The sequence below is a fragment of the Eleutherodactylus coqui genome, chromosome 4 (genome assembly GCF_035609145.1).
Source record: "Eleutherodactylus coqui strain aEleCoq1 chromosome 4, aEleCoq1.hap1, whole genome shotgun sequence".
Lineage (NCBI taxonomy): Eukaryota > Metazoa > Chordata > Amphibia > Anura > Eleutherodactylidae > Eleutherodactylus > Eleutherodactylus coqui.
The window spans coordinates 218,176,764-218,200,870 of NC_089840.1; the positions used below are offsets into that span (position 1 = coordinate 218,176,764).

At 44.4% G+C, this 24,107-nt stretch overlaps 1 protein-coding gene across 1 annotated transcript in view; it reads left to right on the plus strand.

Moving 5' to 3' along the window:
* The first annotated feature begins 284 nt into the window (after positions 1 to 284).
* The window catches only part of RNLS (renalase, FAD dependent amine oxidase), a 162,718-nt gene continuing 138,895 nt past the window's right edge, over positions 285 to 24,107 (plus strand). Inside the window, exons 1-4 of the mRNA XM_066600764.1 lie at positions 285 to 452; positions 2,097 to 2,202; positions 5,317 to 5,459; positions 7,489 to 7,647. Of these exons, the coding sequence (XP_066456861.1) occupies positions 335 to 452; positions 2,097 to 2,202; positions 5,317 to 5,459; positions 7,489 to 7,647 (526 nt within the window). The 5' untranslated portion in view covers positions 285 to 334. The remainder of the gene's footprint in view (positions 453 to 2,096; positions 2,203 to 5,316; positions 5,460 to 7,488; positions 7,648 to 24,107) is intronic.

The window sequence follows — 24,107 nt, forward strand, 5'->3', positions numbered from 1 at the left end:
GTTACTAGAGCCTCCATGCCCATAATCACACAGAGAAAGTTTCATTGCATTGCGACAACTTCTTCTAGGGATGGATTGTTTTTGACAATAAGTATTTGTTATATTTGGCATCTAATTGTAAGAAGCAATAAAATAAGTCACTCTGCAAAATCTTTTGTAAAAATAAATAGTTAATTTTGAGAAAACATGATGTATTAGGATGCATTCAGTGTGAGTGCTGTGTCAGTGCAGGGAGCGAGGCCTGCAGCTCCTCACCCAGGGTAAGCCATGCTTGTCCAGCAGCTGGAGCACTAGGATATTAGTGATCGGAGGCTGTCACTGTCTGCAGGAGACCATGGCGAGGATATTAGTCATTGGTGCCGGCCTGACAGGGAGTCTGTGTGCTTACCTGCTGAGGAAGCAGGCGGCCAGCAGACTGCAGCTTGTCATATGGGACAAAGCCAGGGGTGCAGGTAATACCCACTAGTCTGACCTTGTACCCATGCAGAGCACATACAGCCCTCTGACCTCATCATCCTGCAAAGAGGTCTCCTAAGCAATTACACGTATACATTAATGCGGTCCCTGATTACTGCCCTGAACGCGGTCCGTGGGAGCCGGTCACCAGTGGTTCTCATGTGCATGAGCGCCTATGAAAAGGGATGGAAAAAGCCGACCATATATGTTTCCATATGGTAAACTGTAGATCACGGCCGTCAAACTCATCTCCATGAAGGGCCACAGGAGAGGCCGATGTGTAGTAAGGGCTTGTTCACATGAGCGGATATGCACAGTGTATTATGTGCCCAGTATTTGCACGTGTAATACACAGTGAATGGATCCCATCGATTTCAATGGGTTCGTTTACGTGAACGTATTTTTTTATTCGATGTGCAAAAATACGCAGCATGAGCTATATTGGTGCATATTACATTTGGGCGGGCGCAAATATGCAGTGAATATGCAGGATACTTGTGTATTCACTGTGTATTTACGCTGTATTTCAATGAGCCTGTCTGCCTTCTTTTTTGCGTTCGGAAATGCGCAGTGTGTATGCACACATAACACCCTGGTGGGTCGCTATTGGCCCCTGGCCGGGTATCCTCTCTGGGAATACTATGGGGCATACTGTTACTACTGGGGCCAATATAGTGGGCATTGTTACTACTGGAGCCACTGTGGGGGTCACTATCACTACTGGGCTTACTATCGGGGTCACTGTTAGTACTGAGATCACTATTACTACTGCAGCCACTTTGAGGGTCACTATCACTACTGGGGCTGCTATGGGGGGGTCACTATTACTACTGGGGTTACTACGGGGGTCACTGATACTACTGAGGTCACGATTACTACTACAGCCACTTTGAGGGTCGTTATTACTATGGGGGTCACTATTACTACTGCAGCTATTTTGAGGGTCACTATCACTACTTGAGCCACTATGGGGGTCACTATTACTACTGCAGCCACTTTGAGGGTCGTTATTACTATGTGGGTCACTATTACTACTGCAGCTATTTTGAGGGTCACTATCACTACTGGGGCCACTATGGGGGTCACTATTACTACTGCAGCCACTTTGAGGGTCGTTATTACTATGGGGGTCACTATTAGGGCTCTTTTACACAAGTGTAAGAGCATTTCAGTCAGGCAAATACACTGCATACTTGGGTGACCAAAAATCCCCTACGCCCACATTCTACACAGCGCTTTGGATTCAATGGGTTAGTTCACAAGTGCGTGTTTTGTTCAAGCATTTGAATGTGCACAAAAAAAACAAAATTCGTTCTGCAAATATACTAGGCTCATGCGCGTGTAAATACGCATACGCCCCCCTTTTGTGAATCCGGCCTTAGAGTGAATATACTAAATTGCATCGCATTGTTGCATTGCAAGACGTGCATCAGTTGCCCACAGCGAGTATTTCATGTCGCAAAAGGCCAGTAAGACATTAGAGCTGAAATCTGATTGCTGCGGTAAACTGCGCCAATTTTCCTCTGCATCAATTAATAGATGCTAATAATGCCGTTAGTGTGTTTTCTATGGATAAGCACATACTGTATGTTCTGTCTATGCTACTTAATAATAACACATTTTCATTGCTGTCTGCCTAGGGGGGCGCATGTCTACAAGTCGGTCTCCGTCAGACCCAAACTGTACCGTTGACTTGGGAGCCCAATATATCACAGTCACGCCGAATTATGCCAAGAAGCACAAAACGTAAGATAGTTCACTGTCATCTCTATTGTCATGAAGTCGGTATACATCCCCCATAATCTACTCTACGGCCATAATGACCCTCCGTCTGTCTCTAGTATTACAAGGGGTCAAAAGAGAGAACGTTGCATGACACTGTACCAGAAAAAAAGTCACATGCCCCCATCCCATGCGGTATACTAGAAATATGCCACTGATTCGCACATGAGTGTTTAAGGGGCGATGATACAGACTCGTAGGTCTCCGTGTGGTCATCTACAAGGGTTGTGATTGCGGATTTGCCATATGCTTTTAAAACAAAAGTCAGAGACTTTGATGGCTTTGCAATGGCTTCCAACATAGAACAAGTCTCCAAATACTCTTGGTAGTCATATTGCTGAATAGCCCAACTGTCCCAGTCGGGAACTACATGGTTGTGTTAGGTCATGCCTAAATTAATGTTAAAAAATGCCATAGCAAGGGTTCACAATTGGCATCAGTGGCATAGTAATACAGGCATTATGGCAAAGACTACACTTAAAGGGATGGTCCGAGTTAGATTTTTTTTTAAATAAAAGTATGTTCTCCATGTAGTAAAAGTAACAAATCAACATATACTCACCTCTGCCTGCTCCTGCTGTGTCCCACCCGGCAGCTCCGGATCTCCCCTCTTACATCACGTTTATCGGCTTCCCCAGCCTGTTTACAGGATGTCGCAGGTGCTAGAGCCAATGACAGAGCTCAGCCTCTCGATAGCAGAGCTCTGTTATTGGCTGCAGTGCTTGTGACGTCCTGTAAACTGGGCGGCATTGCTGCCCATAAATAAATAGAGCAGCAAAGGACCGAGCACCGGTGCGGAACACGGTGGGGAGAGGTGAGTATATACCGATTTATTTTAATGCAAGGGGAAAAAATATGACTCAGATCACCCTTTTAATGAGAACAGTCTGGACCCACAGGCTATAAAAATTATGTCCCCTTATCACCCCTAATATGCTTTTTACCCCAAGCTGCAGAAGTTCCTGGCCTCACAAAACCCCAACCAGTTTACCAATAATGGATTGTATCCATAGTGATTCCATGTGACAGGACTGCCTTGTCCAGTAGATGCCATCGGACATTACATCCCCGTGGATGAAACATACCGGAAACTGCAGTGGATGCTACTGAGGCCTATATCCATCGGATAGCAGGGATATATGAAATTGTGTGAATTTGGACACTTCACCACAGCTTAGTTATCAAACCAAACGTGGGGGACTATCAATAAATATTGACAGTAAGTGTTATTGAAGCTTTTTCTAGTTTAAGCAGGTTGGTGACAGGAGGAAGACTGTGGTCCCAAAACTACAATATGCATCTTCAATAGGGTTTCCAACTGGGCCATAAGTCATCGTCCCAGTCTGTAATAAAATCTAACGTCCAAATTTATTTCTTCTACTGGCCATATTAATGGCTGGTAAAAGCCATTGTTAGCTGTGAGCATGGTCAGGCAGCAACCACACCACTTTAACTCACTCTCTAGTTCTGGTCGGGCCACTGCTGATGTAAATAGTCAGAAACTCTGACCTCTCCTCCCAGCGTCTGCGGTCCAGCATGTTCCGATGTTTTGTATACAGCGCAGATACTGGGGGGAGAGGTCAGAGTCTCTGATTTACATCAGTGGTGGTCAGAGCGGAGCTAGAAATTGAGTAAAAGTACTTCATGGTATGGTTACTGCCAGAGGTACAGGGGTGAGGAGGGCACAGAGTGGGGGCAGTATTACTACTGGGGCCACTAAAGGGACACTGTTACTACTGGGGCAACTAAAGGGGCACTATTACTACTGGGGCCACTTAAGAGGGCACAATATAAGCCCCCCCTTCGAAAATAATCAATAACTGTAGAAAAATAAAAATAAAATAGTACATCACCTTACTATCGCTGTCATCTCCGGTGCTTCTGCTTGCAGGTCCTGACAGTCTTCTTCTGCTCTTCTTCTTGTCCGCAAGCGTTGAAACATCGCAAATATGCATTGAGCCATTGGAAGCCATTGGCTTCATAATTTTGTGACCTCGTAGCGCTGGGAAATTGCGTGATTCCCTCGCCAGTGTGAAGCTACCCTTAGGCTTCATGTCCACGGGGAAAATCAGATCCGCTGCAGATTCTACATGTAGAATCTGCAGCGGGTCCCTCCTGCCCCGCGGACATGAGCGCCGAAAATAGAAATGTAAAAGCATTTACCTTTCCGTAGCGGGCGGCGAAGGTCAGCTGTTCCTCACGGCCGGATCTTCATTTTCGGCCGGCGGATGAATTCCTGACGCCGGCGGCACGTCGCCGGCACGTCGTCGACGTGCCGCGCGCATGCGCCGGGCACATCCGCCGAGCCGAAGCAAGGGAGATGCGGCCGTGAGGAAGAGCAGAGCTTCGCGGCCCGCTGCGGGTGAGTAAATGCTTTTAATTCCTATTTTAGGTCTCCCGCGGATCCGGACGGCTTCCATAGGCTTCAATAGAAGCCCGCGGGAGCCGTCCCCGCGGGAGACCCGCATGAAAATGGAGCATGGTCCAGATTTTTTCATGCTCCATTTTTTTTAAAATGCCTTTTATTGACGATCCGCGGGTATTTATCTACCCGCGGGTGGTCAATGCATCCCTATGGGATGCGGATCCGCGTGCGGGAGATCCGCTGCGGATTTTAAATCACATTTTGCCCGTGGACATGAGCCCTAAAGGTTCAGAATTTCATTACAGAGAAAGGCCGCCTGCAGACGAGCGGAAATCCCGCCGCGGGATTTCCCGCGGGATTTCCGCCGCTGAAAGTCTGCATAGGAGTGCATTACAATACGCACTCCTATGCAGACGGCCGCGGTTTGGCCGCGCGAAATCTCGCGCGGCAAACAAACCGCGGCATGTTCTAATTTTGTGCGGAGCACGCACTCACCTGGCCGCCGGCTCCGGTCTGCGCATGCGCCGGCTGCGCGGCAGCCGGCACATCAAAGAGCCGGGGCCGCCAGGCGCGGGTGAGTACGCGCTCGCCCCTGCAGGCTCTGGGGTCGGATCGCGTGGCGAGATTTCTCGCTGCCGGATCCGACCCGCTCGTCTGCAGGCGGCCAAATGCTAAGTCTTTATTCGAGCGTTTTTTTCTTCTCGCTCTTGTAGGTTTCATGATGAACTGGTGGCAGAAGGCATCTGTAAACCTCTAAGTGCTTCAATAGAGGGAATGATGATGACAGAAGGAACTTACAACCTAGTTACACCTCAAGGAGTCTCTTCAATAGTTAAACACTACCTCAAACAGTCAGGTACTGTATATCTATATACATCTGTAGAACTACATCAGTACTTTTTATTTATCCTAAATAGAATTACTTAGAACTAGAGATGAGCGAACGTACTCGTTTAGGGCGATTTCGCAATCGAGCACCACTTTTTTCGAGTAACTGACTACTCGGGCGAAAAGATTCAGGGGGCGCCGGGGGTGAGCGGGGGGTTGCAGTGGGGGGGGGGGGGGGGAGAGAGAGAGCTCCCCCCTGTTCCCCACTGCTACCCCCCGCTCCACCATGACGTAAAGGGAACTTATTGCACATTGGGATCGCATTGCAGGGTGCCCATACATGACAATAGGAGCCCCATTCTCCTGTAAACCTCTTACATGGTCATTTGCTATTGATTATGGCATGTAAAAGGTTAATCGGCTAGGATGGGAGGTTACTCCTCATCCGTCTGTTTGAGAAAGATCTCGGCCGTTATTAAACACATATATATCGATTACTTCAAGCATAACAGTAAGTGACTACAATACTGGCCATAGTTTAGGCTGGCATGTTTTTACAGCGGCCCAGCCTAATACCCGTTAGTGACTGACATAAAAACATACATGGCTGGTCACTAAGGGGTTAAAGTAGTTCTCTAGCTCTAGTCAAATATGGCTGAAATTCGTGATATAGTCTGTGCTAATCTTATAACTTATGTAATAGTGAAGAAGTGAAACGCAGCGTACATTAGGATGTTGCACAACTTTTCATTACATCATGATTGAATTTCAATGCAAACAACCAGAAAATCCAATTAAAAGGGGTTTTCTGGTGTAGGAAAACAAATTTGAAATGAGGGGGATCATCTATTCAGGGCCCTTATCCACTAGGGCAGATACAAAAAGTGTTTCTCACTCTGGAGGACCCTGCCTGTCCGTGCATTGTACAAACAGCCTGTAATGTCATCCAATAGGTGGCGCTGCAGAGGTATTGTTTCATTTTCCTTATTTGCATATATTTCCCAAAGGAGCATGCATGGCCTTATAAACCTCCTAGGTGTCTCGTTACACACCTTCTAGGTGCTCTCCTTAAGAAGAGATAATACCCTTCCTGACCCACATCATGGGCCTCTCATTAGCCAAGCCGGAATCCTACTTCACACTGATGAGGGGCAAAAACCCCGAAACAGCTGTCTGTGTATGGATTCTCGCTTGGTTTTCAATTCCCAATCATTGTTCTAAAGACCTGTATAAAGGGTCTGACATTGATTTGCATAGCTGCCTGAAACACACAAAGGCGCTTCTGCATGTCATTGGGGTGTATCTGTATCCCACAACAGAGGGTTGCCAAGATGGCTAGAGAAACAATTTCTGCCTGATAGGAAAAGTGCTGTGTTATGGAAGAGTGTTCTTTTGTGAGAAGTTCAGAAGCTATAAGAATCTGCCATGTGAGGAGTAACCCAGTTAAGAACCAATCCCTGCAGGAGTAGTCCTGGAGTTGTGTTGGAGAGGGAGAGTCAGCCACATACCGGAGTGGTAACATGGAGTTGAAGACATCCGCAAACTGATGCAGTAACCCAAGGAAGGTGGTGACTTTATACTGGAGGTTTCACTTCACCAGTGAAACAAGTCAGTGTGATGCTAACGGAACAAGGGCACCTAGTGTAAGAAGTAATTAAGATGAAGGGACTGATAGGATTACTGCTGATTGGCCATATTGGTCTTTACTAGAGATGAGTACATGGAGTCTGGCTTTGCTTTTAATTCCAGGTCATTGTTACAAGGCTTGTATAAAAAGTCTGACTTTGGCTTGAAGGAATGCTGCCTCTCAATAGGTGGAACTGTGGAGGATTTATTCCATCTCCCTTATTTGCATATTACCCAGAGGAGCGTGCATGGCCATTTGAGTCGTCTCACTCACCGTCTAGGTACTCTCCCTAAGGAGAAAAGATAGCGTTTCTGATCCCTGCTTTTAATTTAAGACTTTTGCAGCGTCTTTGTATTAATTAGCCACCTCAGTGACCCAGTGATGCTGAGCAAACAACCACTTGAAGTAATCTTTAATTTGCTTTATACAGGTGCTGATGTCTTCTATGAACGACATGTAACACACATAAACCTCCGTGAGGGAAGATGGGAAGTTTGTAGAAAGTTTGGGTCCCCTGAAAACTTTGATATTGTGGTTCTTACAATGCCAGTACCACAAATTCTGCAGCTGCAAGGTGATATTTCAAAATGTAAGTTACATTCTATTTTTCTACCTTTTCGACTAATCTATATTTCAGTGATGTAATATTCGAGATCCCTACATAGAAGGTCCTCGAAGAAAAGAAATTCAGGTGTGACTGCGGGAAATTGGGATATGGAGAATTGTTTAATGGGAACTAATGACCGTACTGTTCCTTCCTTGTCACAGGCAGTCACCAAATGGCTAAAGCCACTCTGCTCTTGTTGGAACCTCATCAAACTGCTCCTCACATCCCAATTTCCTTAGATTTTTGGGTCTATTGTGGTCACACCTGAATAAAGTAAAAATGGGGAAATATGCAGCGGTTAAAAAAAACATCACGAAAACTTTGTGTACTGAGATTTGTTTGTTGCTGTGTTACCACAATCACCAGCACCATTCTGGATACAATAGGAATTGTCCAATTAATCCCTTGACAATAGCCATACAAAGGAGCGCGCAAATAAACACGTGTTTTGTAGACAATTTTGTGGGTTACAAATGGTATGGCGTTTTGTCGTGCCATTACCGCTGCATATGCATACAGTGGTGCCTTGGGTTAAGAGTTTAATTCGTTCCGTGATGGAGCTTTTCACCCAAAACTCTCATCTCAAAACCAGTTTCCCCATTGAAATGGATGGAAAAGCCATTAATGCATTCCGGATCATGAAGCTCTCCCACTGATTTCCATGGGGATTGCGTTCCCCTATGGAAAGCAATAGTACCCCTGCAGTGATATTCGGGGAGGGACTTTAAATATAAGCCCTTCCCTAAAATCATCCCTAGCTGCAGTAAAAAATAAATAAAATATATACTCACCTGTCTGCCGGGGCTCAGACGCGACTAGCCACCGCTTGTTCTCCCTGCACTGCTCTGAAACTTTTCAGCAGGTGGGGATTAAAAATGCAGGGAGAACAAGCGGCAGCTAGACATGCCTGAGCCCGGCAGCAGTGGACAAGTGAGTATATATTTTTTACTACAGCTAGGGATGATTTTCAGGGAAGGGTTTATATTTAAAGCCCTTCCTCGAAAACCACTACAGGGGTTGTCGGCAGGCAATTGCTTTCAATAGAGCCACCGGCAGCAGCGGTGGCCCCATTGAGAGCAAGGCTCTTAACGCAAGTCTTTGCTCTTAAGTCAAAGCAAAAATTCGGGAGAGCGCCTGCTCTTAAATCAAAAAGCTTGTAAGTTGAGGCACTCTTAAACCAAGGTATCACTGTACTGTGAATTTCTAGTAATTCATTGCAAAAACTGCATTGAAGGGGTTTTCGGAGTTATATGTTTTTGCTCTCACTCATCCCCAATCTTTAAAAACATTAACTTTGTAATAGACTTATATTTGCAAAAGTACCGCCTTTCTGAAATCCAATGGCACGTCGCCTGACTTACGCTATCACACTTTTTTCGGCTCTGTTGATATTCTGTATGCGGATCACATGGTTGTAGAGCTGATAGTCCTACCATGTAAACATGATATCGCTAGTGATGTCACATTTAGGGGGCCTGTAGTTTTGCTGCACAGAAAGCATATCCGCGGTTGGCCAAGATATATAGAGAGAAGCGTACTACTTTCTGTTTACAGCCTGCAGGGCATGATGGGAAATGTAGTCTCACTACCAGCATAGTGAGGACACCAAACGTCGCACAGTGGAACCACAGTTATCGATAATTACCAAAAAATGGCAAGTTTGCAAATGAAGGACTCTGGATAGGTCTTCAATATTTCAGCAGCTGGGTTCCACCGCTAGGGACCCCAGCTGATCAAGCGCCCATTATCAGAACTGCAATACACGGGTTGAAGTGGAAGCTGCTGCTCCTACCCCAGTATTATGGCCAGCAATTGTAATTGCAGGTGCAGCTCTCATTAAAGTTAATGGGAGCTGCAGCAACAAGCGCCGGCTACTACATTGGGGTCAGAGCAGCAGCTTCTGCTCCATATCCGGTGTGGTGTGGTGCTGACAGCATGCGTCCAATCAATTGATCATCCGAAGTCCTGATTGTCAGACCCCGACTGATCAATTATTGTTGACCTATTCTGAAGATAGGTTATCAATAGTTTTTTCTAGAAAAACCCCTTTAACACTGAAGGTTCATTCAATGAATGACAGAGAGAAAAAAAATTGTGAATTCAAGATAAGGACTTTCCAATCGTCGATACAAGGACTCAACCAAACGCCTCGGTTTATGACACACTGCATGCACACTTCACACCCAACAGACTGACTCCAACCTAATTTAGACCCAACGATTCTCGCTCAAAATTCGCTTAAAGCCGTCTTTTGAGCGATAACCGTTGAGTCTAAATGCACGGACATCGTGCAGTTTTCGTGCACAATTCATTTCTTGCTCAATTCTAGTTTTCTAGAATTGAGTGATGAACTCTTATTAACGGTGCAGACTGTTATCACAGTCGGTAGAGCTGATAAGATTCTTTCAGCTCGTGTACCGCTGGTAGTTCACAGTGGGACGCGAGCTGTAAGCGCAGAGAACAATGCAGATGTTTGCTTATGCAAAACAGCTGTATTGTTTGGCGAGTGATAGTGGCAGTGTCCCGCTCCGCCTCATAGCTCTTTAGTAGCTACTATAGACTATGCAAAGATGATCGTTCAAAACTGTCACTCAAACTGTCGTTTGAGTGATTTTTGAGTGATCATCTTTCAGTGTAAATGGGGTCTTAGCCACCACCCCTGCTGCCCTTATAGTAGGACTGCCTGAGGCGACTTTTACACGGAACGATTATCGTTTGGATTCCCGCGATCCAGTGAGAATCTGAATGATAATTCAGTGTAAATGCATGCAGTGACTGAACAACGAACGAAAAGTCGTTCACTTCTCATTCGTGTTCAGTTTCTGCATTCAGAGAACTGGATGACATATTGTTTAGCGGAAACAGGCAGTCGTTCACTTATGATTATGTTTACTGTAAATGAAGGGTGGGCCGGACGATCCCCGATCCACTCTGTCTCCATTTATTTAGCGCAGTCAGCGATGCTCGTTCCTCTGTAAATGCACAAGAACATATCACTGGAACAAGCTGCCGGCCATCGTTTACCTGCAAGTTCGTCCCATGTAAAAGCGTTCTTAACCGTAGGGTAATCGGTGCATCTGCAACGGCACCACTTTATACGCATGTCGATAACATTGAAAAAGTATTCCAGAACTTAAAAAATAATGAAACAACATTTATTCACCTCTTGTATCCCCTGCTACTCCGGTCTCCATGGTGTCCACTCACTTTTGGGTCCAGCGGTCATGTATCCATCCAAGTGTATTATTGCTGTGACCGGTCACCAGTCTCCGTACCGTTAAGTCCAATGATTGGCTGCACAATAAACAGCTGACCAGCGGAAGAACGACCTACTTGGTTAGGTGGGTTAGGGTGGCTTCACATCTGCGCTCAGGGTCCTGCTTTTCTGTTCTGTTTGGGGAGCAAGAACCGAACTGCACCGAACGGACCTCGTTAACTATAATGGAGTCCTTTGGTCTCCGCTCAGCTGCCCGCTCTTAGACAAAGTGTTGCATGCAGCGCTATTTCTTCCGGTTTCTTCTACCGGATATACAGTGAAACCTCCAATACAGATGGGAAAACATCCTATGAGTGTTTTTGACAAAAAAAAGGTCTGGGACAGAGGGGAGCGGTGAGATGATGTGGAGGGGGAGAGAGGCGATGCTGACGGGGAAATCCCTAGTGGACCATTAGGGTGTTAAAAAAACTCCATTTTATTGCTCCGGCTTATCCTACTGATGTGGCACGCCATCTACACGTCTTGGTACAATATCTAGTAAGGCCTCCTTCACACAGACGTTTTTTTCAGCGTTTAGCGCTGTGCCTTGTTTTCGATGGAGCCTCTCAGACAGCCGCTTTCCAGCCTGATGAAGGCGAACCTTCGCTCCGAAAGCTGGCAAATATCATTGTTCTGGTTAGTTAACAAAGTTATCACTTCCATAATATTGTTGTCTTTTTTTACACAAAACTATTTACCAACACATAGATAATTTAAAAGACAAGTATTTTCAGCTCCCGTTGAAGGTGTTCTGTTACCACAACATCTCCACTTGGGGGCAGTAATGATACATTACTCTGCCTAGAGTTTGTAATGCTATCGAATTGTATAAATATAGTTCATTTTGAAGTTTTTCTTGAAAATTAAATCTGTGTAACATTTTGTGCTTTCGTGACAGTTCTGTGACTGACATAAATATAACAAATTATTACTTGCGTTATAAACTGCCTTAACAAATGTCACCTTTAAATCTTACGTAATCAGGACAGTTCACATGTAGACATCTATGTGGATGAGAGGCTGGCTACACTTTCTCTTTTGCGCACAGTTTTTTTCCCCTCTGTTTTAAATAGCATGTAAAAAACATAATTTTTTTCACGCATTATTGGAGGCATTTAAAACAAATTTTGCAATATTTTATGTGCGAGTATTCCTGGTCGATTTGGAAGTTCTAAACAGAAGCCTATGGAGAAAAACAGCAAAAAAATACCATATTAGGCCGGTTTCACACGGCCGAGAAAAATGCGCAAAGTTTGTGCGCGTTTTGAATGGGGTCATACACATGAACAATTTTTCAAATGTCAGCACGTCCTAGCTTTGGCATTGCATCGCATCATCCATTGTTTTCAATGGGGTAGCAGCATCGGGCTATGCGCTAGGCGCACGCACTGTGAGGTGTCCCATTGAAAACAATAAAGTTAGACTTAAAGCGGCATTACATGGCATATTTGCTTGCGCAATAGGCAAAGAATAGAGCCCATTGATTTCAATGCGTTCATTCATATGCATGTATTTTCCTGCGCATTTCGGCCATGCAAAATAAAATAAAAATATCATGCTCTATTTTTTGTGTGTGTTTGCGCGCCAAAGGCCTCTATAGAAGTTAATGGGGATGCGCAAATGTGCAACATACGTTTGGAGATGAGTGAAACACTGTGTAATTGCGCATTAGACTAATTAGTCATTTCAATCAGTGCGTATTTACTCCGGCACGCAAATGAACACGCCTTAAAGGGGAAAAAAGTGCAGTAAATACACCGATGCACACGCAAATTAATTCTGCAAAAATGCAGCACTGAGGTGTGTGTAAATGTGCTTACGCTTGTGTGAAGCCAACATTAGAGAGTTACTGACCCCAACATGGTATGAAAACCAAAAGATTGTGTATGTGGACCGTATTCTATTTCAGACTTGAAAGTAGCTTCTGATCACATTATTTTAAAAGTAGTGAAAAATCCCTCCACTAACGGCACACCATAATGCTATACATTAGATGAGTAACAACGGCACAAGCACCTCCAGGGGTGCAAACCGCTAGCTGTATGCGACTCCTGTAAAACCGTACAGATACAAAGCTAAAAGCAACCGAAATAGGTGCACTTCACTATAGCTATCCACTAGAACCACCAATATCTGAATTCCAGTAATGATCTAGCAGAAAGAAAAGCTGACCGCACAAGGTCCAAGTAGCACCTAATAGACAATACCCATTCGAGAGCATTGCGGGCAACGGCCCTGTACCAGTGGTGCAATAGGTGTCTGTCTGTTTCAAAAACCCTATGCACTGATGCAAAATTGCATGAAGGTGCCCATGAGCGTAAAGTGCTAGGTGGCATTTTCAGAATGTATCGGGCATCTACATTAATAAAATATTTGACTATGTGGATATAATAGAATTAAAATATATATTATATCATTTGAGTTTTATTTGTGCACGCCAAAAGTATGAAAACTGCCCCAGCAGTGCGAAGGTTAAGCTGAGTTAAGAAGTAAACGCACAATGGATTTGATAGTACATATCGAGCATGGGCATGAGTTGCTGCCACATACACAATAACATGCAAGAAGAGTACATTGATGATGTTTTTGATCTTGGCGACCGCGGACCTCCAGAATGAACGGGCTCTATAGAGTATAAAACCCTTCTGGCATTTCTCAGTAGATCATGAAATTTGAGTAAGTGTAAAGCGGGGCAACTAAAAGAATTAGAATATGATGTCAGCTATATGGAAAGATTGTCCAGATTAATTGTATATCTCCGAAAAGGGAAAACAAGAGAGAGAAGAAATAGGAGGCGCTACCTGGTGTAGTCAGTCAAAAGTGAAAAAGTAGTAGCAAAATGTAATGCTCTCACATTCTGTAGTTGTGCCAGAGATTATATAATCACTTCAGCGATGAATTAACAACTCAAGTGATATATTTAAAGGGATCTGCATTCCCATTGGTGTTGGCCGGCAGACGTTTTCCCTAGACTCAAAACCAGGCCAATTCCACAAGTACCATAAAACAACCAGTTGATGGACGCTGCTCACTAGAGGCTGACAAATGCATATAATGCCAGACCAGATCCAAATAAAATCCACTTTTATTTAAAGAGAAGACAACACGTTTCAGCCTCACAATGGGGCCTTCTTCAGGTATAAAATAAAACATTGAGTTGATTATATGCATGCAAAAAGGAAATTGGCTCTCCCAAGAAATGGTAGGATCCTAATTAGATTGTAATTAACAACACTCAGTAAAGAAAAGCATACTAAGGGAAAAAGAAACATGATCAAAAACATAACTTCCATAGAAAAACGTAAAAGACATAAAAAGATAGCTAGCTAAAAAGTTATTAAAGGGAATATGTCACCTACTTTTAGCCCCATGAACGAAGCCTATAGACGAAAGGTAGGTGACCCACTGTAAGTTTTATGCTTCCCTTCCCTGATGTTCCCGCGGTGTCATCGCTGGAAGCCGCCATTGGAGTGTATTGAGCAGTGCGCTAAGTAGTCCTCCCAATCTAAAATTAGAATAGACTGACTACTTAGTGCACCACTTAATGCATTGAGTGGCGGCTGTCAGCGCTGACACCAAAGGAACAGCAAGCTAGGGAAGTATAAAACTTACATCCCCGGACTCAGCAGGTCACCTACTAGTAGCCCATAAGCGTTCCTTACATGGCTAAAAAGTGACAGATTCCCAATAGTAACTTTATAGCTTGCTGTCTTTAAGGCCTCTTTCACACAGGGACCTAAGCGCACAAAAATCACGCGCGTAAAAAACCTGCGGCTATTAGAACCAATGGTTTCCCATGGGAACGTTCAGATGAAGACATTTTAGACTCGCAAAAAACATCTGAACGGTCTCATAGGAAACCATTTTTTACGTGCGTGATTTTTGTGATTTTTCACACAGGTCCCTGTGTGAAAGAGGCCTTAATGTAATATCAGTTTTTGCTCATGTAGTTGAAAGTAACTGACAAAGTCCCTTTAAACACATTTCTTTCCAGTTCGCAAATATTGCGTATTTACAACAATTAGGCTAACTTCACACTGGTGAGCGCGATATGGGGCTGTAAATTCCGCCCTCATATCGCGCTTCCCACCATGTGAATTCCTCGTGGATTTTAGGAGTTTTCATGTCAAAACAGCATTGCATCACTTCGGGGAAGAAGCCATTCTCTGCCGCAGCTGACCGCCGTGACGGAGGATAGTAGAATTTCACATCGCAGGCAACTAGTAAGTGGGGGCGATGCTGCCGCGGGCCCCATTGAAAGCACTTGGGGGGTGTGACACGAGAGCACGCAGAAAGATAAGATATGCTGCGATTTGTTTCCTGCATCAGGGTGCCATACAAGAAAACATTGCTCATGTGAATAGGGTTTACATTTGCGTGAGATTTGTACGTCTCACAACACACATCTCACGCGATTTTCTTGGCCTCATTCTGTCAGATTCTGAACATACGGATGGACATTCTAGTGATTTATCCATTTCCAATCCAATTTGTATCCTGGTTTTCCTAGGAGGCTTACTCTTTTTCTGCCATTATACAACGGCGCTATATGCTGGCTAAAGCCAGTACTGCATGAGGTGACACATTGGATAGGCTCCGAGAGCAGAGAGGCTGGCAATATACAGTAAGAGAACCACAACGGATGTCTTCCAACATCAGAGCTGTACAGCCTTAAATCATAATGTCTTTAGACGTCAGACAGTGGATTGGAAAGGGTTAATAGAAATATCAGTTAGTGAACACACACGTAGATTGTTATAGTCATGGCTGGTACTTGTGTGGTGCAGCAGTCTACCGTCAGCGAATAGAGACGCCATGCACAGTGCAATGTTCTGCAGTCAGCGGCACGCACACGGATGGCGGCCCATTGCGGATGGCATGTAGTGAGCAGTGCCCATCAGCTGGCTGTTTTATGGTACTTGCAAATTAATTGTAGTCACTTAACAAAACAGACGGCCGAGGGTGATCTGCAGAAATATGTTAATTGAAACCCTGAAAACTTTTATGAACTTTTATGAATATATATTATTCTCTTTGCAGACCTCACAAAGACATTCAGCTCATTCACTGCAGCGTGAAGGGAACCGGTCACCAGTATTTAGCAATGCACCAATTATACATTATTCCTTAATCACAACCCAACATCGCGCTCACCAACATGCAATTTTCCCGCGAATGTGAGGTGTTTTTATATCGCATCACTTCAGGGATGTAGCTGAGAGCCACGGTGGGTGGAGGATCACGAAGTGTCCCCCATTGTTTTCAATGGAGAGACCTCGCATCGTACATGGTGCGATGCTGCCACTGCCCCATTGAAAACAATGGGCGATGCGAGGGCATGCCCAAAGATACGACATGCTGCGATTTGTTTCCGGCATCGCAAATAGTTGGAGCAAACCCGTAAAAGAGGTAAGACCTACAAATATTGTGTGAAGGCCATGAAGGATGGAGAAGCAATAAGTGCAAGATGATGTGGAGATGCTACCAGCCAGATGGATGCTCCACTATGTGGGTGTGAGAAGATATAGGTGCAACATAGTAATAAAGTTACTGGTGACGCGTTACAACTTTCCAAAGACAACTTGTATACAAGGCAGGGTTACCAATCCTTGTATTCAAATCATCTTTTAGGGACATAGCTATAGGGGTCGCAGGGGACACAATTGTGACCTGGCCCCTAAGCCAGGGTGGCCAAAGGTCCCCCTCGCCAAACAGAAGCCCCGTTGGTGCCCAACATCACTACTCGCCTACTCACAGTATGTGCAGCGTCCGTACTTCAACTTCTTCCCCAGTCTCCGGAGCTTCAGATCACTGAGATGAGAGGGGATTAGGACTTGAGGTACCAACGCAGCACTGCCCTGCTGTGAGCGCTAGTAATGTCTTCGCTGCCCACCAACTTTCTGCAATGTTGAAACAGTGTGATGGTGGGATCTCAGCAGAGAGTAATCCCCCCTTCCTTCCCAGTTGAAGCACACCTGCAGAATTCTCAGCACTGGTGTATGTTAAAAGTTAGACACAGAACAAAGAAGGAGCCACATACAGAACAAAAAGTGGGTCATTAGGAGAGATAAAGCAGAACGGGGGAGGGGGGATTCAGGGTTAAAATCACTTACATGTCCAATGTGAGGCTCACCCAGACCAGATTCTGTGAACCCCTCACCACTTCCAACTCTTGGAAAACTCCAAATCCCAACATGCCTTGACATCTGTTGATTTTTAGGGCATGCTGAGAGATGTAGTTTTTCTTAGACTAACCCCCCTCTGTCTTAAGCTTCATGCATATGATAGACTTTGACACAGATTTTGGTGTGGAATCGGCACCAATCTGCGAGGATCACACATCACATCCACAGCGAATAATAAATGTGTTTTAATGATCAAAAAATTATTTTCTTAAATAAAAGTAATAAAACATTAATAAATACACATTTTATATTGCCAAAGTCACAGTAGCCTGTGAACACGTAAGGCCCACAGTTGTGCACATCATGCTATGGTTTTTCCATTGACGTACACGCTGGGAAAAGCTTTCCGTGTATACACCAAGTGTATTCATAGGGCTGCAATCACCCCGTGGAGACCAAGAGAGCGTCACTTACACCTGCTTTCCTCCAATAAGATATATACACATCATGGTGTGGTAAGAGGTTATCCAGGGATGATTTACAAAAAAACATGAATACTTGTAACCAACTTTAAATACTGTTACATGCAGTCTTGCATGTGCAACAAAAAAATTGTCAATCATCGCTCACTCTTGTATCACTATCACTGCTCAGACTTAAGGGTATTGGACGGGTATTGCAGTTTCAGCATGCTCTGAATACTACAAGTCCTGTTATCCCCTTCTCTCCCGTCTGCTGCAGGATTCCCATCATAGTCACACCTGCCAACAGGTTCAATGCGCATGCGCCAGGAAGTGAGAAGCTTGGATAAAGCTGGTGAAAGAAGAGGCCTGACTATCTTCCCCTACATTATCACAGTGCCAACCCCAAAGTAGTCACATTCTTTGATGGTCCAATACAATGAGAGTGGGAGACCACTCTTGGTCATGCCCACCAGTTTTGAGGGGACATCAAACAGGGAAGAGCTACTATCTTCTGAGGTCATGTGACAGTATTCTTAAACATGCAATTGGCATCCTACAAGAAGCACAGCTATATTAGTAAGGCTGGGCTCACATGAAACAGGTCAGATTTCGCATGCGGGAGACCCGCAGCGGATTTTGGCTTTGAGCCTGTCCGGTGACCTTGCATACGGCAATTTATTGTATTGCCTATGACCACGGAGGCAATCAGGGTAGTGTATTACTTTGGATCACCCATGTGGACTGCAATCTTTGAATCAGCAGGCCGACTGTTACTTTATTTTATGTTCTTACATGAATGACATACATATTTTTTCCATGGGACGGACTATTCAATGTTTGGGATCCAGATCACTCTAAGTCTACCTTAAGGGTGGCTTCACATGAGCGTGTTTTTGTGCGTACATAGGTGTGTACATAAGTGTGCATCTATGTACGTGCAAAAACACGCGTGAATGCAGTTCCGTGCATTGTTTTCAATGGAGCCGTGGCTAATGCCGGCGGCTCCATTGAAAACAATGGTCTGCCGGCACCCCTGCATTCTTTTTCAGGGAAGAGCTTTACATATAAGCCCTTCCCTGAAGAAGAAAAATTTTAGTGTAAAAAAAAAAAATTAAATAAGTAAACTTACCTGTCCACCGCTGCTGTGTCCTCTGCAGGGATCCCCGCTAGTAAAAAGAATTCCCTGCTGCTACATCTGCCACATCTGTGACAGATGCAGCAGAGGAATTCCTCAATTCTCTATCGCAGCTGTCACACGTCAGCTGTGGTATAGGATTCTGCTGCCGTCAATTGATTTCAGGAAAGGGCTTTAAATATAAGCCCTTCCCTGAAAATCCAGTAAAAGTGGTTTAAAAACAAAAAAAATACATACTCACTTCCCTTCAGCTGCTGGGGCTCAGCCGTGCCTTCTCCTCGCTGTCCCCGCCTCTGTAGTGCTGATCTATCCCCGCCTGCTGAAAGAGCTGTTTGTGATTGGCTGAGGTGCTCAGCCAATCACAGGCAGCTCTCGCCGCATGAATGACGGGTGAGAGCTGCCACCTCAGCCAATCACAAACAGCTCTTTCAGCAGGCGGGTGCCGATAGACCATTGTTTTCAATAGAGCCACCGGCAGCAGCTGCGGCTCCATTGCAAACAATGCGTGCATTCCCTTTGGTGCACGCATGTCCTATCTTTGCAGGCACACGTCTGTAAAGCACGGACATGTGCACACACCATAGGGAATTCATTGGGGCTAATACACGCGTGTTTTTGTGCGGGCGTATGAACGCACAAAATACACGCTCGTCTGAAGCCACCCTAGGACATTATATAGTAGCATTGCAAGCATTTTGAGGTATTCCAGGTCTGATTGGTACCAAGTCCTGACATTTATGGTCATACTTGGCACTCATCGAAGATGAACATCTGTGCCCATAAATGTTATGTGCATAATCTTAACATTTTTAACAGATTATCAACTGTGTTCACTTTAAAACCATAACAGTTGAATAAAGTCTCTTCATATTACTAATGCAAATTTTAGAAGAGAAGACCTTGGCTGGATTCATGACATTTCCCATGTTACAGCCTGCCAAAAAAGCACAGCATCATAGCGAAATCCTGCCTATAAATGTGTAATTCTCCATTTCCTGCTAGGATATTAGTCTGCAACTTGCACGTAATCCATAAGCTCCTAATAACTTCCTTCAGCCTTTAAAACAAAAGTTTAACTTAAAGAGCAAATCTACCAAAATACAAAATTCATACTAGACAAGATGGTTTAGATCGTGTAGCATAAATTGCAACCCATGGTTCAAAGGTTGGCAACTAAAGTAATAAACGGAATGGACGGACTACAATATCCAGAGAGGTTATCAAATTTGGGGTTATTTAATGTAGAAAAAAGACGGCTGAGGGGCGACCTAATACCTATGTATAAATATATCAGGGAACAATACAGAGATCTCTCCCATCACCGCCGCTGTATGATCTCTCCCATACTGCTGTATCCGAGCATGCTCGGGGGGGGGGGGGCGCGGGGGCCCCCCGAGAATGCTCGGACCAGTAAGCAGTTACTTGAGAAGAGCGATGCTCGCTCGAGTAACTGCTGTATCCGAGCGTGCTCGCTCATCTCTAATTGTTGGTTTAATCCAGTGGTTCCCAAAGTTTTTCAGCCATGGAGTCCATTATGAAGCAAAAGTTTCTCGGGGAGCCCCAAAGCAGAACAGAGGGTGTGGTCAAGGGAGGTGTTAGGGGCGTTGCTTATAGCGACATATGATTTTTACCTCCGTCGATATAAAAAGGACAGGGCCATTTAAAAAAAAAAAAAAACAGGGAGGAACGCTGGAGCACTGGATGGGCTATTGATATACATTATATTTAAAATGAACATGCTGCAGAATTAGATCCCGCACCACATGTCAATATCCGTACGGGTTTCATGCAGATTTTTTCCACAGCATGTGGATGAGGTTTTCAAAATCTCATCCATTTTGCTGCTGCAGCTACTGTGAATTCCACAGCAAATCTGCCCTGTGTAGTAATAATGTCCCCTATATTGGCCCCAGTAGTAACAGTGGCCCCCACAGTGGCCCCAGTAGTAAAAGTGTCCCCCACAGTGGCCTCAGTAGTAATAGCATCCCCTATATTGGCCACAGTAGTAATAGTAACTCCTACAGTGACCGCAGTAATAGCGTCCCCTGTTGCGTCCCCAGTAGTAATAGTGTCCCCGACAGTGGCCCCAATAGTAATTGCATCTCCTATATTGGCCCAAGTAGTAATATTAACCCCACAGTAGCCCCCAGGAATAATATTAACCCCACAGTAGCTCCAGTAATAATAATAACCCCCTCAATAATATTAACCCCACAGTAGCCCCAGTAGTAATGTTAGCCCCAGTAGTAATATTAACCTCACAGTAGCCCTAGTAATAATAGCTCGCCCACCCATGTACTTACCTCCTCCTTGTAGTCAGCGCCGCTCCTCCTCTTCTCGGCACTGATCCTGGGTGCACTCTGACAGCAGTGTGTGCACCCAGAACGTTTCCTCCCTTCTCCTCTCTAAAAGAACTAAGGAGGAGAGGTCAGGGGAGGAGGATCCCAGGTGCACATACTGACGTCAGAGTGTGCACCAGGATCAGCACTGCCAGCAGCGCCGCTGTGTGATTACCAGTCGGCGAGCTGCGGCACCCTGGCTGGTAATCACTGTCATGGTGAGCAGCCGTTGGCGAGTGTGCCAGCAGAGAAGACTTTGCGTGCCCTCCCCAGCACACGTGCCATAAGTTCACTGCCATGGACCTAGACCCTCGGTCGGAGTCCCTGACTATTGCTCACGGAGCCCCAAGAGCTCCACAGTTTGGGAAACGCTGGTTTAATCTTCTCATAATAGCTCATTGGCGCAGAATTGCTGCATGCACTTAACTTGTACAGTTGCACAGAGAGACCCTTTTGGGTCTATATTGTGGAGTCATAGACACTCTAATTGGTCCCTTGAGGTACCTTATGCTCTAGCAAGGGGGGATTCTAGAGCATAATACCTCCATAATGTGGTATGTGATGAAGCATTTCATAATTTTTTACAGCGAGAAAAAACATTTTTGTATCCCTGTTTGAAATCAGAGTTACACCAAGATATAATATGGGCCCATATAAGGCCATATGCTTTGGGCCTTATTTAATAACAAACCTAACCCCTAAAGTATGAATACCCAATACAAGTATAAGATAGATGTCTTCATCTTTATACATGCATTAGGACCTGTTCACATCAGCATCGGAGATCCTCCTATCCCAGGAACAAATTTTATCCAAAAACTGGAAGGTCGCTTTAACGGTACCTATCGAACTTCTACAGTCATGTATTCTATTTGCAGATCTCACAAATATCTTAAGGTCACTTCTTTGAGCCTAGCAATTTTTCATCTCAAAATCTGAGCGTTATAAGTGTTATTTTAATATCAGAGGTGTGGAACTTGCTCCCGCAGGAAAGTGGGTGACGTCAGAATGGGTTAGACATTTACAGTATCTTCACAACAGAAAACACAAGGTTACTGGTATTAACAAGTAGACTTTTGATCCAGACGTGTCTGATTGCCAGTGGTGTATCACGGGGGAATGTTCCACTATAAGGCCAAATGGAGTGTTTTTTTAAAGCCTTCCTCCTGATCAACCAGGGATTTTAGGTGTGAAAAGTTGAACATGATGGATGTATATTTTTTTTTCAATTTGCTAACTATATAACTACTATGAGGCAATAGGAATTAACAGCTATAAAACACCTTCAGTGCCTCCAGAAAGGAATCCAGAAATAGCCAACATCCAACTTCACAGATTTATTTTTTTTCCTTCTGCGAATAAAGGTCCAATGATCTCCAACAGATTCTATCAAAAACACGATGATTTAACAAAATCAATCAAACCTTTAGTAAGTTTTCATAGAGTATGTGTCTAGAGCCAAGTAAAAGTACTCTTAAATGTCATTTGGACATGTTATCACTCTTCCCTTTAAAAAAAAGGACACACAAATTCATCTCCGACAGTGTGGGAACTTGGTCTTTAGGTCTGAGCAAATACCTCAGTCCATGTTTCTTATCCTGCTAGATAATCAGATGTAACATTAGTTAGCCCAGTGTTCTTCAAACCTCATTTTATCTCTTTTAATACACATTAGTGAACTAAATCAAATGTGTGGAGTTACTTTTACAGGGTGTAAAATCGTACTGACCTGGTAAGGACCCTAACATGACATCCCAGTTCCATGATGTTGTAGGGGATTCTGGGTTGTTGGCTACACTACAATCTTTGGGCATAGGTCGCTGAGGGTCTAAGCCTGGGGCTCTTACCTTGGACTTTGCTGGTGCTGTGAGTCACTTTGTCTCCATTTGGTATGGTGGACGGCTGGTAAATGCTGAAAAAATCTTTGGTTGCACCCAGTTTGCTTGGCAGAGACACTTATGGACAGAAACTCAGACCAATTCCACATTGCAAGATAAACTGGAACAATCTTAACAGTGGCAAGCAAAGTCACAGCTATAGCAAGTAACGTTATTACCTCTCAACTTCACTGGCGCTCAGGCTTACCCCTATTTGGCAGCAGGGGTAGGTTCATGCTTAGTAGTCGGCTGCAAAGACAATGGAAGCTTTGGCAGTAATATTTCATCCAGACACGATCTTCTCTCTACTAGTAAGTTTGGGTTTGGTCTTGAAGCCTGACACAGTTTAGGCCTCTTCTACGTTGCGTGTAGAACCCACTCGCCCAGTTTTGGTCTACTTATCTCATCCCGACTAATTGTGCCACACAATATGACGCCGCTGCCCTTCCACTTCTGGTCTCTTCGCAACCTCACTCAACGTTTAAAAAAATATATAGCACATACTACCAATACAATGACGAAGGAGAACAGTATAACAGCGGGAACAGCCTGTTACAGAATGAAGACAGAGACATTTATTACCTTTTCTCCCTCTTTTTACACTACGTATATGGCACTTGGCATATACTGTGCATAGAAGATGAGAATTGACAGTGCTGCTGCCTTTCTTTGTCCTGGTCGTCCATTGTAAAGGGATAGACTTCTAAATAGACCCACAACTGTCATTTATCAGGGCAACTTTCCCTTATAACAATGGTTGCTCAAATTACAAAGGGAAATATGTAGTGTAAAAAGTAGTAATTATATCCTAAAAGATCATGCCTGACCGTTTAGAAGAGAAGTTGTAATTTAAAAGAAAAAGTTGAAAAAAATGCTAAAAACTTTGAAAGAAATCGTCCTAGCCCAGATGCTATTGTCCTTCCTACCTTCAGTAGCAAGTGCACTTATAAAGTCTATCTTGGAGTTTATGTGAGGAAGGGTGGTTTCACACCTGTGCCGATTGGGGAGTAGGCAAAGGGGAATCCCCCTAGCGGAACGGCTCTATCTCAGATCGGAACCAAACAGCGCCAAATGTACCCCATTGACTATAATGGAGTCTATTTGGTTTCTGCTAAGCTTCCCATTTTTTTAAAAAAAGAAGCAAAAGTGTTACGTGCATCACATTCTTTTTTTTGGTATTTTAGCCAGATCTGCAGCAGAATCTCCGACTGGAAGTTCCAACGTAGCTGTGAAACCACCCTACAAA